General features: G+C 63.5%; 1 protein-coding gene across 2 annotated transcripts in view; it reads left to right on the top strand.

Moving 5' to 3' along the window:
* MEF2D (myocyte enhancer factor 2D) overlaps positions 1–14,724 on the top strand; it is a 30,917-nt gene that overhangs the window by 11,819 nt on the left and 4,374 nt on the right. For both annotated transcript variants that reach the window (XM_028090089.2, XM_088017127.1), the window contains exons 2-9: positions 3,583–3,774; positions 4,351–4,554; positions 6,340–6,477; positions 7,342–7,552; positions 7,737–7,793; positions 9,215–9,405; positions 11,058–11,187; positions 14,307–14,532. In XM_028090089.2, the coding sequence (XP_027945890.1) occupies positions 3,721–3,774; positions 4,351–4,554; positions 6,340–6,477; positions 7,342–7,552; positions 7,737–7,793; positions 9,215–9,405; positions 11,058–11,187; positions 14,307–14,532 (1,211 nt within the window). In that variant the 5' untranslated portion in view covers positions 3,583–3,720. The remainder of the gene's footprint in view (positions 1–3,582; positions 3,775–4,350; positions 4,555–6,339; positions 6,478–7,341; positions 7,553–7,736; positions 7,794–9,214; positions 9,406–11,057; positions 11,188–14,306; positions 14,533–14,724) is intronic.

Raw genomic sequence — 14,724 nt, 5'->3', positions numbered from 1 at the left:
TAATCCCCCTCCAGCCCTGGAGAGACAGCCAAAAGTCAGGTCTGGGAGGGCTTCCTAGAGGAGGAGAGGACCGGGAAGGAGAAGAGGGATGGGGGCGGGCCAGGCCAGGGGGAAAAGGTGCACGTCTGGAGAACAGATGCCCAGGCCTCTGGCTCTGGGCAGTTGGTTAGGTCATTAGGCAGGGGGCTAATTAAGGAGGTCCAGGTGTTCATTAGGATCTTCCTAATTGAGTAGGAGGGAAGTGGGACGGGGTGGGCCTCCACAGCTTGGACAGGGTGCCCACCCAGGCCCCAGCCGCCCTCTTCCAAAGTCAGTGGTGAGTTCCTGTTCTCGCCCTGGGGCTCTCCGACGCTGCAGCAATGTAGAGTGGGTAGAGTGGATAGAAGGCGAGAGAGATTATTGCAGGCTCGGTCTGCTCTGTAGGAGGGCTCCTGGTTAGATAGGAGGAGGGACTGCCCAAGGCAGGGGCATCTCGTCCTCTGGTAGTGTTGGTACAGAGGTAGGGAGCGGTGGTGGGCAGGGGGCCTGGGAAACGTGGAGTTAGGAAAGCACTTGGGGGCTACCCTGGCAGAGACTGGGATGGACAGGCACGTAGGTCTGTTCATCGCTGACTCCCCTCTGGTCAGAGGATGCTGGGGGCAGGGCGGGGGGGGGTCTCTGTGGCTTCCCTGTCTCCTCAGTCCTGATCCCTCTTGCATCCCAGCTCCCCCAGCATGAAGCGGGGGTGGGGGGGTGTAGGAGATCAGCCAGGGAGCCGGTTGCCAGGCGACAGTTGCCTAAGCAACCCCATCCTCTCCATCTCCATGTGCTCTGGGCTGCTCCATAGAAGACTTTAGAGTCTCACCCTCTGCACCAGACAGCCCGAGGATGGGGCGGGTTGAGGCCTGGCCTGCAGAGGCAGGCCTGCTTGGAGTGGTTTGGTCGGTGGTGTCCAAACGTCCAGGTTCAGGGGCAGAGGGGCAGGATGTGGGTCCTGCAGTGGCACTGACCCGAGTTAGACCACAAGCCCCTTCTTGGAGCAGACATTTCCCGAGCTCCTCCTCACAGGGGGTGGAGTGGTGCAAAGGGCAGTTGTGGATCCTGCTCTCGTGAAGCTCCAGCTCCTGGGGAGCCAGGCATTGAGTAGAAGCACGGAGTGGTACTAGTGTACGGTGGTGGGAAGTGCCAGAAGGGAAGGACAGGGTGCCCTGAACCAAGGGAACGAGGTCGGACTGCAGGAAGGACTTTGCAGGGGCCACGAGGGCACAGAGAGGGTTCTCTCCCCACTTGAAGGAAGAGACAGAAGTGGCCCGAACCTGATAGAAGCTACATCTCAGCGAGAATTTGCTTCTGCACAAAAGGTGGTGAGAGGGAGCTAGGAAACTGGGTGATGGAGGGAAGGTGGATGCTCTAGCATGGGAGTACGGCAGTGAAAGCCTTCACACAAGGCCAGGCCAGAGAGGCTCTGTGACAAAGCTGTCTTCGGGGCCCCCTTGTCCTCTGCGTGCCCTCTCCACCCTCCCTGGGAGCCCGGGCCACCGTGGCTCTGAAAACCACAGCTTTGGGGTTGCACTGGGAAGCGGGGGGCTGAAGTCCTTGGGCTGGGGCCTTCCAAGTGGGGCTTTGGCAGAGATAGGGGTTTAGGCAGGAATGGGGTGGCTGCTGGACCACTCAGGGCTGCCTGGGCTGTGTTGGTATTGTGCCAGGGGTGTGTGAGGGGGGACAGTAGGAGGCCCAGGGCCCATAGAGCACCTTGAGGACAAGGAACAGAGGAAGAGGTTCTGGGACCCCTCTCTGGGGGGGGGGGAGGGGGGATCCCTCTAGTTGTGAGGGAGTGGCATTGTTTCCTGAAGATCTCAGGACAGAGCAGACACTCTCTTTCCAGCTGGGCTGGGGAGAAACTGAGGGACAGGCCTGGTGATGGGGCAGGGTGGGAAGGGGTATTTCTGGCTCCTCCCAAGTCCACAGATTCCCTGCCTCCCCTCTCCCCTGCCCCCTGTGGCCGAGAGGCCAAGGTTGAACTTCGGCATCTACTGTGGTACCTTGGGGGCCATGGCTGAGCAGGGCTGGAAAGGCTCCAGGAAAACTGAGCAGCCCCTGGAAGTGGGGGCTGGGGGAGGGGGTTAGGGGGTTTCAAATGATAGACGTGCCTGTCCCCTCTACCCAGTGGGGGGCAGTGAGAGCCCACCTCCCTGTACTCTGCAGTAGGGTCTCTGCCTGGACCTCTGTGGATGGGGGTGTCTCGAGCGGTGGGCTGGATTCTGTGAACAAGGCTCTTCCTCAGACCCAGAGTGGCTTTAGAAAGCATGGCCGGCCTCCTGCTCGCTGCCCCCTCCCCCCTCTCCTGGAAGGCTCCACCTCTGATTCTCCTGGATTCACAGAGCCCAAGGGGCCCTGGGGTCATCGTGTGCCTCCATCCCACCCCGGGCCCTTCCAGTCCCCGAGGGCTCACCCAGCCTGTTTGGGCACTGCCCACACCTGAGCGCGGGCATTTCCTGGGTCAGGCTGGGCTTCTGACCCCACGCGCCCTCCCATCCTGGACTTGTGTGGCGCGGGGGCTCCGACTCCCGTCCTGGCTGCGGAGCCTGGCCGATTTATAGGTGCGTGAGGTGGGGAGGCCTCCGCCCGGCTGCCAGAAACCTCCTTGGTGCACGCCAATGGCTCTGTACTTGCTCCGAGCTCCAGGGTGAACCAGGCTGGGAAGGGCTGCCCAGCCTGAGCTTGGGTCCTGGACGCAGCGCGTTGTCCTGTCGTGTCGCCCCCCCCCCCCCCCAAGCGGGAGTCGGCAGACCATGACCTCAGGGCCGGTTGTTGCAGATCTGGTTGTAGTGGAGTTCCACCACCCTTCCGTGTTTACGTGCTGTCGGCAGGAGCCGTCAAGGAGTTGTCCAGAGCGAATGGCCTGCAAGGCCCGAAATAGTCATCGACCCCTTTACCGAAAAAGTTCGCAGACTCTGCTCTGCAAGGCTGGTGTGTTTATTTATTTTAAGCAGCAGAACCGTTTCTTCAAACAAAACTTTGAGGCCGAGGCCCACCGGGTGACATGGGGGTGGAGCAGCCCTGGGGGGAGGGGGAGAGGGGCTCTGCAGCCCCAGCCCCACTCTGGGCCCCCAGGCTCTAGCCTTCCCTGTGTTCCTGAGCCCCGGCCACCAGAGCACACCCCTCCTGGCACCAGGTACCCCGTGGAAGTCGTGCGTGGCCTCGGTGGGTGCTCTCCGCACCAGGCGCCAGGACCAGAAGTACCATTCTAGGCCAGAGGGGTGGCTGGCGGACCCAGATGTCTCTACTCCAGGCAGATTCTGGGGAGAGGAAAGGGCCTGGGGCGTTCTCTAGGACCCAGACCCTTGGAAGCCAGCTCTGAGTGATCTAGAACCCAAGAGCAGCAGAGTTGGTACAGAAAGAGCCTGGACCAGGGCCTGGGCCCTGGGCGTCAGTGCCCACTTGTGCCTGGCCATGGCACACCATTGCCTCAGGGCACCCCCATCTCCTCGTCTTGAGGATGGGGTGGACACCGTCAGCCTGCCCCAGGGGTGCTGTGAGCCTGGCCGGTGTGCTGGTGGTCACCGGGGCTGACGGTCCTCTCATGACCCCCCCCTTTCCCAGGACGCTGTGCAGAAGGTGTCCTGCAGACCATGAACTGAGCCCTGGTTCCAGGCTGTTCATGAGCACAGTGTGAGGCGTGCCGAGACCTGCTACCCAGCAATCCCCTCCCCTCCCTAGCACTGAGGATCCCCAGAGAAGATGGGGAGGAAAAAGATTCAGATCCAGCGAATCACTGATGAGCGGAACCGACAGGTGAGGAGGTCTTGGAGCCATGTAGAGTGGGTGAGGGCAGGGAGCTGGCCTCTGCCTCTACTCCTTCCTGCCAGTCCAAGAGGGCTACCTGGAGGAGGGGGCCTCTGAAGGCTATTATGGAAGGGGAAGGACTGAGTTGGGAGGAGAGGAACTCCCACCTCCCTGCAGCTCTTGGAGCCCTGTACCCCAGAACTCTAAGGCTCGTCTGCTGCTGTAAGCAGGTGCACCTGTGTGTCCCCCACTCCCAACCCCCACCCACTTCCCACCCAGGAACCGTACACAAGCCTCAGGCCATGCCTGGGCACGCCCTGTTCCCCAAGATGAATTCTCCCCCTCTTTCTCCCCCAGGGGAGGATCCAGAAGCCCTTCCGTTTTCCTCCCCGACCCCTTCACAGCCCCTGGCACAGAGGTGTGGAATTCTGTCCATCCATCCTCTCCCTTCAGTGAGGCCGCTCTAGGCTGCATCTTGGTCCTGCGTTGGCGGAGAGGTGCTGGCCTGTCTCTCCCCCGGGCCAGGGGCTCCAGGACAGGCTTTGACTGAGCCAGACTGGGCCACCCCCTCTCCACCGCCTGCAGGTGACATTCACCAAGCGCAAGTTCGGACTGATGAAGAAGGCGTACGAGCTGAGCGTGCTCTGTGACTGTGAGATCGCGCTCATCATCTTCAACCACTCCAACAAGCTGTTCCAGTATGCCAGCACCGACATGGACAAGGTGCTGCTCAAGTACACGGAGTACAACGAGCCTCACGAGAGCCGCACCAATGCCGACATCATCGAGGTGGGCCCACGCAGCACGTACACGCCTGCCCGGCCCGGTGTCCACCCCACCTGCTCCCCACCCCAGCCCATTGCCCACCCCAGGCCACTCCCCACCCAGTCCGGTGCCTAGCCCAGCCTGGTGTCCACCCCCAGCCTGCTCCCCACCATGTCCCGCTGCCCACACAGTCCGGTGCCCACCCCGGCCCACTCCCCACCCCGGCCCATTGCCCACCCCCCAGCCCGGTGTCCACCCCAGCCCATTGCCCACCCCGGCCCACTCCCTACCCCGGCCCACTCCCCACCCTGGCCCGCTCCCCACCCTGGCCTGTTGCCCACCCCCCTGGCCTGTTGCCCACCCCAGCCCGCTCCCCACCCAGTCCGGTGCCCCCCCAGTCTGGTGCCCACCCCAGTCCGGTGCCCACCCCGGCCCGCTCCCCAACCCAGCCCACTCCCTACCCTGGCCCGCTCCCCACCCCGGCCTGCTCCCCACCCTGGCCCGTTGCCCACCCCAGCCCGTTACCCACCCCCCAGCCTGTTGCCCACCCCAGCCCGCTCCCCACCCAGTCTGGTGCCCCCCCAGTCCGGTGCCCACCCCGGCCCGCTCCCCACCCAGTCCGGTGTCCACCCAGCCTGCTGCGTCTTTGCTCATGCTTGTCAGGCTGGCGGGACATCCTCTGCTGTGTCTTCCCTCCGGTTCTCTCTCTGTCTTTTGCTCTCCTTGTCCATCCTTGGTCTGTTCCTGCATCTGACTCTCTGTCTCTGTCTCCCTCTTTGTTTCCATCTCTCTTGCTCTGCCTCTGTCCCTTTATGGGTTCCTGGGACTCAGTTTTCTGTTTCAAAAAAAAGCCAGCATTACAGGCTGTTGAAGGACACGGGCTTTGGAATCCAGTGGTGACATTTACTGGCCGCATGGCCTTGGGCCGTGGTGCCCACCTCCACGAAATGGGGCCAGTGTGAGCTTTGAAGGGTGTGGTGGGACTTGAACAAGACAGCCCGGTTCCTGCTTCTCACACGGGGGCTGTGCGTGCTTTCAGGGAACAGAACTTCTGCCAGGGAGGCTGGTGCCCGGGAAGCCACAGGCTTGCCTTCCCGGAGAGGGACTCGAACTCCACGATTTGGAGGAAGTTACCTTAGCCTTACAATAGAGAAAACAGATTTACTCTAGACTGGAATGGAAAACATACATTTGTTATTTATTCTACAAACAGACCAAGTATCTGTGAAGGTGTTTTGAGCAGGAAGAGGGAAGTTTGGGGTCTACTCCAGACCTACCAGGAGTGCCCCAGTGTGGTGTGGGCCCCTGGGCAAGGACAGCAGCAGGAGCTCTATAAACGCTGGTTTTCTCTGGGCCTTTCTCCCCCTCCTTCCTCTCCCTCTGTCTCCATCTCTGCTTCTCTCCCCCTCTTCCTGTGAGCAGAGCCCAGGGACCAGGCTGGGCAACACCAGCCTGGACTGCTTCCCACCCCCCCCCCCCCCCCGAGCTACCACAGGGTCTCAGCCCCCAGCCCATCCCCCCAGGGCCCCTCCCCACCTGTCACCTTGGAAGCAGGGGTCTCTGCTAAGTGTGTTGCGCATTCCTTGCGGTGGGCCTTTGGCCTGAGGCCCCATGGCGCGCCACCCCCCTCCCGTGGTGGTGCCTCCCCACCCAGCACGTTCACATGGTGCGGCGGGGCGGGGAAGGGGGATGGCCGGGAAATGCTGGGGACCCAGAGGAAGGAGGTGGGGAGAAAGTAGGGGGGCGGCGGGGACCCTGCCCCTGCTCCTCCCCTGCCAACGGCTGGCTGACGCCCTGGTGCGGTTGCAGACCCTGAGGAAGAAGGGCTTCAACGGCTGTGACAGCCCGGAGCCCGACGGGGAGGACTCGCTGGAGCAGAGCCCCCTGCTGGAGGACAAGTACCGGCGCGCCAGCGAGGAGCTGGACGGGCTCTTCCGGCGCTACGGGGTGAGCTCACTCACCGTGTCTCTGTCGGCCCCTCCCGGCCCCCCCCCAGGCGCTGCACAAGAAGCACAGGGAGTGTGAGAGCCCCGAGGTGGACGAGGTGTTTGCCCTGACCCCCCAGACGGAGGAGAAGTATAAAAAGATAGACGAGGAGTTTGATAAAATGATGCAGAGTTATAGACTGGCCGTGAGTAGTCGCATGGAGCGGTCTCCCCGTGGTGCATGGTGTGGCTTCGCGCCGGCCCCCGGCCGCCCCTGACGCACGTCCCGCGCTGAGCCGTGCCGGGGCTGGCGGTGACCACTGAGGCACCGCTGACCTGGGTTGTGGACTCCTTTCGGATGGAGCACGGGCCGGGAGAGGCCTGGAGCGCCCCTCTCGCCAGCAAGGCGTGTGTAGATGACGTGAGGGCTTTAGATGGCAGGAGAGTAGGGGCTGTGTTCTTTGTCCAGGTCTTCTCAGGGCAGAGTCCCCGGGGGCCTACGCAGCCGCCCCCGGCCCGAGACCCTCGGTGCAGGCCTTCCCTAGCTGTGTGGGTGCACGTGGGTCTGTATTCAGGCCCTCTAACCTGCTCCCCGTGTGTCCTGCCTGGCTGAGGACTAACCCACCTCCACTGGGGGCCTCGGGGGTCCCTGGTCCCATCCGCCATGAGCAGAGCCTGTTCTCGTTCTCTGGGCCAGAGCTTGATCCCAAAGCATTCCCTCCAGCAGACTTCCTCTGAGAGGGCCCGGGGCAGAGGGCTCGAGCTGCGGGCCCTCAGACACACAGCCCAGAGACCACAGGAACCCGCGCCCGCCCTCTCTTGGGCACAGTGGGTCCGGGGTGGGGGCGGCGCCTGGCCTGACCCCGCCTCGCCGTCCTCTGTCTAGTCAGCGGTGCCGGCCCCCAACTTTGCCATGCCCGTCACGGTGCCCGTGTCCAGTCAGAGCTCACTGCCGTTCAGCAACCCCAGCGGCTCTCTGGTCACCCCTTCCCTGGTGACGTCATCCCTCACGGACCCGCGGCTCCTGTCCCCCCAGCAGCCCGCACTGCAGAGGAACAGCGTGTCTCCGGGCCTGCCCCAGCGGCCGGCCAGCGCAGGTGAGGTGGGGACGAGGTGTGCTGGGGACTTGGGGGGTTCCGTCTCCCTTCGCCCCGCGCGGCTTGTGCCGCTCGCTTGTGTGGCTCCTGAGGGAAGGACCAGGGCTCCTCCCGCTGTTCGGTCCGGGGACCCGCCGTGGAAGGCGCTGTCCCACCAGCTAACCGTGGTTCTGTTTGTCCCCAGGGGCCATGCTGGGGGGAGACCTCAACAGTGCTAATGGAGCCTGCCCCAGCCCTGTCGGTGAGTGTGGCTGCCCGCCTGCCTTCTCAGCGGCCTCGCGGGCCCAGGGACCAAGAGGGACCCTGATGAGACGGGAGGAAGGTCCCAGGACCCGAGTCGAGCCTGAGGCTTGTCTGCAGCCCTGATGGGTGTGGGCGATCATCAGAGATGTGGGCTCAGGGAATCCTGGGCAAGCTGGAAGAAGGGACCAACATTTCCAGCTGGGGGAGAGGATGCAAGTGTTCCCCATCGAGTGGGGGCATCTGGGTGGGATCTGGAGGGTGTGCACGGTGTTGCTGACGCGCTCCCATACAGACCCCCAGCTGCCAACGGCCTCTCCCCTGCCCTGTGCTGTTGTCCGGCCGGTGACTGTGACTTCAAATGTCACCATTGACGTCACGCTGACATTCCTGCCATTCCCGGAGTGATCTGGGAATTGGGATGAGGGCAGCCCCACACTTCCAGGGGAACAGTGTGCTCCCAGGGGACAGAGCAAGGTGACACTTGGGACTGTGGTCAGCCCCACTTCTCTGGGCTTCAGAACCCCCAGTTTAGCCCCGGGCACCACCTAATGTCTCTGTGGCAGTGATTGTGCACTGGGGTCAGGAAGTGGAAGGGATGGTGGCCGCCCTTTCCTCTCCGCGGAGGGCTGGAGAAGTACCTGAAGGGCCATGACGGTCCTTCCAGGCGCTCAGGCCCAGCATGCAGAGCACGGGTGGGGCCTGGCATGGCTTCCAGGCAGCTGCGTCGCCCTGGACAAGTCATTGTGCCTCTGCCAACCAGGCCTCGAGTTTGCGGTTTTGTGACCGGGGCTGACGCACGTCCCGTCTGCCTCGCCACACAGTCAGCATGAGGGTTAAGTGAGATCGTACCCTGTGTGGATTGTGGCGCAAATGCGCAAGGTCGTTACGACACTGGTCGTCGCCAGTCTCGTTCTGGTGGTGGCTGTGTTATCAGTCCCCTGTGACCAATGACAGCACCACCACCGGCGGATGGCTCGTCTTCCCCAGAGCCACGGGCATCCTGTCATGGGCCCCCGTCTCTTGGCCAAAGCTGCACTCTGAGTGGTCGAGGTGCCTCGGGGGTCCTCATGGAGGCCCAAGTCCCAGGCTGCCCTCCCTATCTGCAGCCAGGTCCCTGTGAGCGGTCGGGGCAGGTTGTGGGATTGGGAGGTGCTGGACGCCCTGTCTGTGAGACCAGAAGGAGGGAAGGGGGTGAGGCGACGCCACTGCGGCATCCAGCTCCAGTGCTCCCCGCCCCCACTCCGGCACACGTCGCTTAGAGGCAGGGGAATAACCAGTAATTCCGGAGGGAGGGGGCTTCCCTTTTCTCCCAGGACAGGGTGGTTTTGGGGGAAGATCAGAGTCTGAGTATGGAGTCCTGGCACACGGGCTGGCGGCTGGGTCCGTGTCTGACCTTTGACCCCCATCTCCTCCTCTCAGGAAATGGCTACGTCAGTGCCCGGGCTTCCCCTGGTCTCCTCCCTGTGACCAACGGCAACAGTCTCAACAAGGGCATCCCTGCCAAGTCTCCGCCCCCGCCCACCCACAGCGCCCAGCTTGGAGCCCCCAGCCGCAAGCCCGACCTGAGGGTCATCACTTCCCAGGGAGGAAAGGGGTTGATGCATCACTTGGTGAGTGGGTGTCTGCACCGAGGGGCAGGGGCTGGGGCTGGGGAAGAGCCAACCTCCAGCAGGAGAGATGCAGGCTAGCCAATAGGTGGGACTGCCGGAGGGAGACCGTGGAAGCCGGACTTCTCGGGAGCTCTTTCTCCCCAGAGGGCCTCATGAGAGGTTGGAACGTGGACGTGCCACCCACAAGGGCAGGAGGAAGCGACAGGAGGTGGGAGAGAAGGTTCTGTGCCGGGGAGGAGGTTGGGAGGGATTTGCCACCACAGCGGAAGGATGAAGGTTTGCTAACGGGTGGATGTTGGGATGTGGCATTCTCTGGAGTCGGTCTGGACAGCGAAGAGCTCTGTCCCAGGCTGGACAGCTGTCCTGCTCATGTGTGAAGAGGTAGACGGGGCGGGTGTTGGGGCCGGGGTGTGAGGGGAGGGCAGAGGCCGCAGACTGAACCGCCCCCTTGGTTTTATTTCCGCTCCCAGACTGAGGACCATTTAGATCTGGTAAGTGAGGCCCTGAGATGTGTGCGGTGGCTTGAAAGCCTGGGTCCGCCCGTGGCTCTGTGCCACAGCATGGAGCGCGCCATGTCCCTCCACCAGCGGGTGTGCTGTGTGTTGTTTGGTTATTGGCCAGGAGCCGTGCTCCGTGCCAGACAGGGTACAGAGGTGAATGGGGCGGGGGTCAGGGGTTAGATATGCCCGCGTGTACCTGTGTGTATGTGGATGTCTTTATGTGACGTTGTGTTCATGCAGACACCCCTTTCTCTGTGTGTGTGTGTGTGTGTGCGCGCGCGCACGCACGTGCATGCCGCGGGGGACAACCCCAGGCCTCAGGGGGCCCGTCTGGATGTGCCCCAGGATGCCTGCGTTAGGGGGGCTGGACCGGACTGGCCCTCTGGCTCAGTCCCACTGAGCATGCTTGGAACCCAGGGCAGGGGCCTCCTTAGGAGGAGAGCCAGCCAGACCGGGACAGCGTGGTCCCCCGGGGCAGCTGAGGCCCAAGGAGAGGCCAGAGCTGCCCGTGGCAGGGGCTCGCCGCCTCCTCTCTGCCTCCCCGTGTACTCAGCCCTGCACAGCCTGCCTCACATGCGCTCAGGCACATGCCGCTGCGCACGCGCCGTCACACTCGCGTACTCACCCTCAGCCAGGAGTGGGGCGGGGGCTCCTCCCTCCCCAGCTCCCTGACGGGCGGCCAGAGAGGCTGGAAAAGGCAGGCGGGCTTTGGCGGCCAACACGGCGGCAGTTTCGGCCCTAGCGCAGAGCTGGAATAAACAAGTGACTCAGCGGCAGATGGAGCTGACAGCCCCACACACGTGTGTGCACACACGCAGGCACACGCCACACCGGGCCCCGCGCGCCCCGTGCACATGCCGGCGTGCTCGGGCAGGGCGTGCGCTGCCCCAGGACGGGTGGGGAAGGCACTGGACCTGCTCTCACTCGGCCCCGGGGCCGGCATGCCGACCTCCATGCACGTGTGCACGCCCCCCTCCCCGGATCTCAGCCTCTCTGGGAATGCACCAGCGCTCGTGTGTGCGGGCGCCTCTGTGCCCAGCGTCCCCCCCGGGGCCGTGGGGAGCAGGGGCCCCACCTGGGCCTTGCAGTGGAGGGCCAGGGGAACGCAGCCCACCCTCCTGCCGCCTGGTGACAGACCCTTTCCTCCTGCAGAACAATGCCCAGCGCCTTGGGGCCTCCCAGTCTACCCACTCACTCACCACGCCAGTGGTTTCCGTGGCAACACCGAGTTTACTCAGCCAGGGCCTCCCCTTCTCCTCCATGCCCACTGCCTACAACACAGGTGAGTCCTCAAGCCCCTCAGCCCCCCTGTAGCTGCTTGGCCTTGGGGCGGGGGCGGGACCAGATGGGGAGCAGGAGATAGTCCTGGGTGATGCTCCAGTGGATTGGGGGGAGCCCCCTCCTGATGAAGGTCGCCAGCAAATAGAAACAGGATGCCCACTGAAATTTGAATTTCAAATAAAACAATGAATAATTTTTTAGGGTAAATATGCGTCAAAGACATTTGCTGAAATGTTAAAAAATTATTCATTGTTTTGTCTGAAATGCAAATTAATAAGTAGGTATTCCCCATTTTTAATAAAGGACCTAATGGAGAAAGGAGCCCCCGCCCTTGGGGACTGAGGAGGAGCCCGGCCAGAGGTGGGCTGAGCAGATGATTCCAGCAGCCCAGGGCTGGGGAGAGGGGAGGGGCGTGGTCGGTGCAGCAAGGCTTCCTGGGGGAGGAGGAAGAGGAGACACAGGTAGAGGAGGCCCGGGAGAGAAGGCCTGTCAGGAGGGTTTACCCAGCCTCCCGGGAAAGCCGAGAGGGGCAGGGCGAGGAGGGAGGACAGGGCCCCTCACCCTGGTGGTGGCTCCATGGTGGGGTGATGGGGAGGGGAGAGGAGCGGGGGGACCGGTGAAGGTCGGGGACGGGAGTGAAGGCGGAGAGCTGCTCAGACACACGGGAGAGGTGTCTGGGTCGAAGAATTCAGACCGGACACCCAGTACCCAGGCCGTCCTGGGTACCCGCTGTCCCCTCCCAGGACCAGTCGGTGACGCTGTGGGCCGTCTTGGCCTGCACTCCGCACTGTCGTGTCAGGAAGGACGTCCCCGTGGGGAAATCTCACTGCCGAGACCTCAGCCACCCCTCACGGTCCCTCAGCCCTGACTGGCTTGTGCTGGGGCTGTTTGTGATGAGATCAGACTAGATCAAAAGGCCCCTAAACTTCTCCCTCCTCCCCAAGCCCCCACGCCAGACACCGTACAGATCCTCTCACGCTCTGACCTCTTCCCTGGGTAAAAACCTGGGGCCCAGGCTCGGACACAGGGAAGCCCTGGGGGCAGGAAAGAGCTGGAGCCGCCCCACTGTGGAGAGGGGCCAGACCCCGCCGTGCATGTCTGCATCCAGGTCTTCCCACCCAGGTGGGGTGTGGTCAGTCCCTCGTCCGCTCATGCATGGGGTCCTCGGGCCACCTCAGATGGCCGTGCCCCTGGGGGCCAGTGTCCTCCCCTGGGAGAGCCGTGGGCGGGCGGGGAGTTTGGCAGAGGGCAGCACAGACCACTGTTCAGGAGCCGCCGTGTTTGGGAATCCCACAATGCGGCGGTGGTTTCCTGCCATCCTCTCTGGCCCTTGCAAGTCTCTTGAAGCAGGAGGGGAGGTTGGCGGGCGTCCGTGAAGCTGGGACAGGCGCCTGGCAAGGCCAGACTTTAGACTGTTTGTCAGTCTGGTGTGAAGGCAGGTTCTGACCCTGGGCCTGCCCTTGGGGCCCTGCTGGGAAGTGTGGGCTTCCTCACATCCTCCCAGGAGCCAGGGCTCCGGTTCCTCCTGCTGCCGCAGTCGGTCAGCAGGCCTCAGTTTCGACAGCGGGTGTGTTCAGGTGCCCCTATGTACGTAAACAAAAACACACTGCTGTTTCACTGTTCTCCGCTCGTAGTCCTTGGCCCCAGTCCAAGTTCTGGCTGCGGGCGATCTGGCTCTGGTGACGTCCTGGGTAAGGGACAGGCGTGGCCCCTTGCTGACACTGGCTGCAGAGGTCTGGTGGCTGTGGATGGGCTGCGAGGTGGCCTGTGGGCCATGTTCCTCCTGTCCAGGAGGCCCCGGGCCTCCGCATAGACGGGGCTGGAGTGTGGTGGCAACGTGCGGGAGCCCCTGCCTCTCGGGTGTGGAGGGGTGGCGGGCGAGGTTGAACGCTGTTCGAGGGTGGGCATCCTCGTCTGTAAAATGAGTCCGAGGGGCTCCTTCCTGCCCTCGCTCTGCTTTTTTTAAGAATGGCTCAAAGCTGCTGGCTAATGTTGTGAGACCAGAGGCAAGCAGGGACCATCTCTAGGCCAGACTTACGGGTAAGCGAGGAGCCCAGGGTCTTGCCTTAGCTCCTCCACTGGCTCTGGGACCCGGGGCTCCCCACGCTGGAGGCTGCGGTTGCCTCGTTTGTGAATTAGTAACAGCACCAGGCCAGCCTTCGGAAAACGTCCCGTGTGCCAGACGTGGTTGTGCGTGCCCCGTGTGCGTTCACTGCTCCGTGGTCCTCCACGGCTGTGTGGTACAGGCGGGACTCCTCTGCCTCTGCCCACTGCTAAGTCGAGAGCAAGTCCCTTGCCCCAGGTCACGGGGCCTCGGGAGGCCTCGCCCTTGCCCTGCACCTTCCTGCTCGGTTGCGCGGCAGTGCCGTCGTCCCTGCAGAGATGGGAGCTGCAGCCCGTGATCCCTTGAGTGAGCTCGGTGGTGGGACCACGCGGGGTGTGCCCGTGCGCCCCCACAGCACCATCGCCCTGGGCTCCTCGGGGGACCTTTACTAAGCTGCCCCAGACTGGCTGCAGCCTGGAGCGCCCCAGCGTGCTGTTGGTTGTGCAAACATCAGCTTCTTCATTTAAGACAGGAGTGGTCAAAAGCAAGGAGCACCGCCTCATGGGGAATGTGATGGAATCCTGGCCCGGTGCGCTGGGCCCCACGAGGCTCTGCAGGCCCAGCAGGGGCACGTGCGCGTCCGTCCGCTGGGGTGGTGTGCGGGCACGGCGGCTTGAACCCTTGCCGCGCTGACAGTCTCGAGATGAGCTGCGGGGCCGCAGCCGCGGGGGGCAGGGCGGTGATGGCAGTTAGCTTCCGTGCGCCATCCCTCTCGCGTCCCCATGACGCCCCTGTCTCAGAAAGGCACGTGAGGACCTGGCAGTTGAAGAGATGACAGACGTGTATTAGACCCTCCTGACTTCTTTCCCCTTCTTTTTTGAGTTGACATTCTGAAAGCGATACCTACACGTGGTACCGAAAAAAAAAAGTTAACACTATTTTAAAAACACACCTCTCTTCGTTCTGCTAAGAAGCGGCACTTGCCGCCTGTGTCGACGTGCATTCCCTCAGCGGGGGGCCCTGTGCTGGGGGGCCCTGCTGAGTCCTCCCGTGCTCTCACCCCCCCACCCCTGCAGATTACCAGCTGAGCAGTGCCGAGCTCTCCTCCCTCCCAACCTTCAGCTCGCCCGGGGGGCTGTCGCTAGGCAGTGTCACCGCCTGGCCTCAGCCTGCGCAGCCGCCCCAGCCCCAGCCGCCCCAGCCGCCCCAGCCGCCCCAGCCGCCGCCCCAGCCGCCCCAGCCGCCCCAGCAGCCGCCCCAGCCGCAGCCCCATCTGGTCCCCGTGTCTCTCAGCAGCCTGATGTGAGTCCTGGGGCGCCGCGGGGGGTGGGGGGCGCGGGGCGCCGGAGGCTCGGGGACGGCAGAGCTGGGGGTGGGAAGAGGAGGCTCCTGTCGGGAGGGAAGGGGTGGCCCCCTCGAGGTGCTCTGTTACCAGCGGACAGCACGGGACCTGGGACACTACAGTGGCCTGGGAGACCCCCCCCCCGGAGCCCC

This window comes from Eumetopias jubatus, unplaced genomic scaffold (genome assembly GCF_037043125.1).
Source record: "Eumetopias jubatus isolate StellerSeaLion01/CBP00866 unplaced genomic scaffold, mEumJub1_p1.0 scaffold_12, whole genome shotgun sequence".
Taxonomy (NCBI): domain Eukaryota; kingdom Metazoa; phylum Chordata; class Mammalia; order Carnivora; family Otariidae; genus Eumetopias; species Eumetopias jubatus.
Note: the sequence above shows the minus strand (reverse complement) of the source record. Positions and strands in the feature narration are given on the sequence as shown.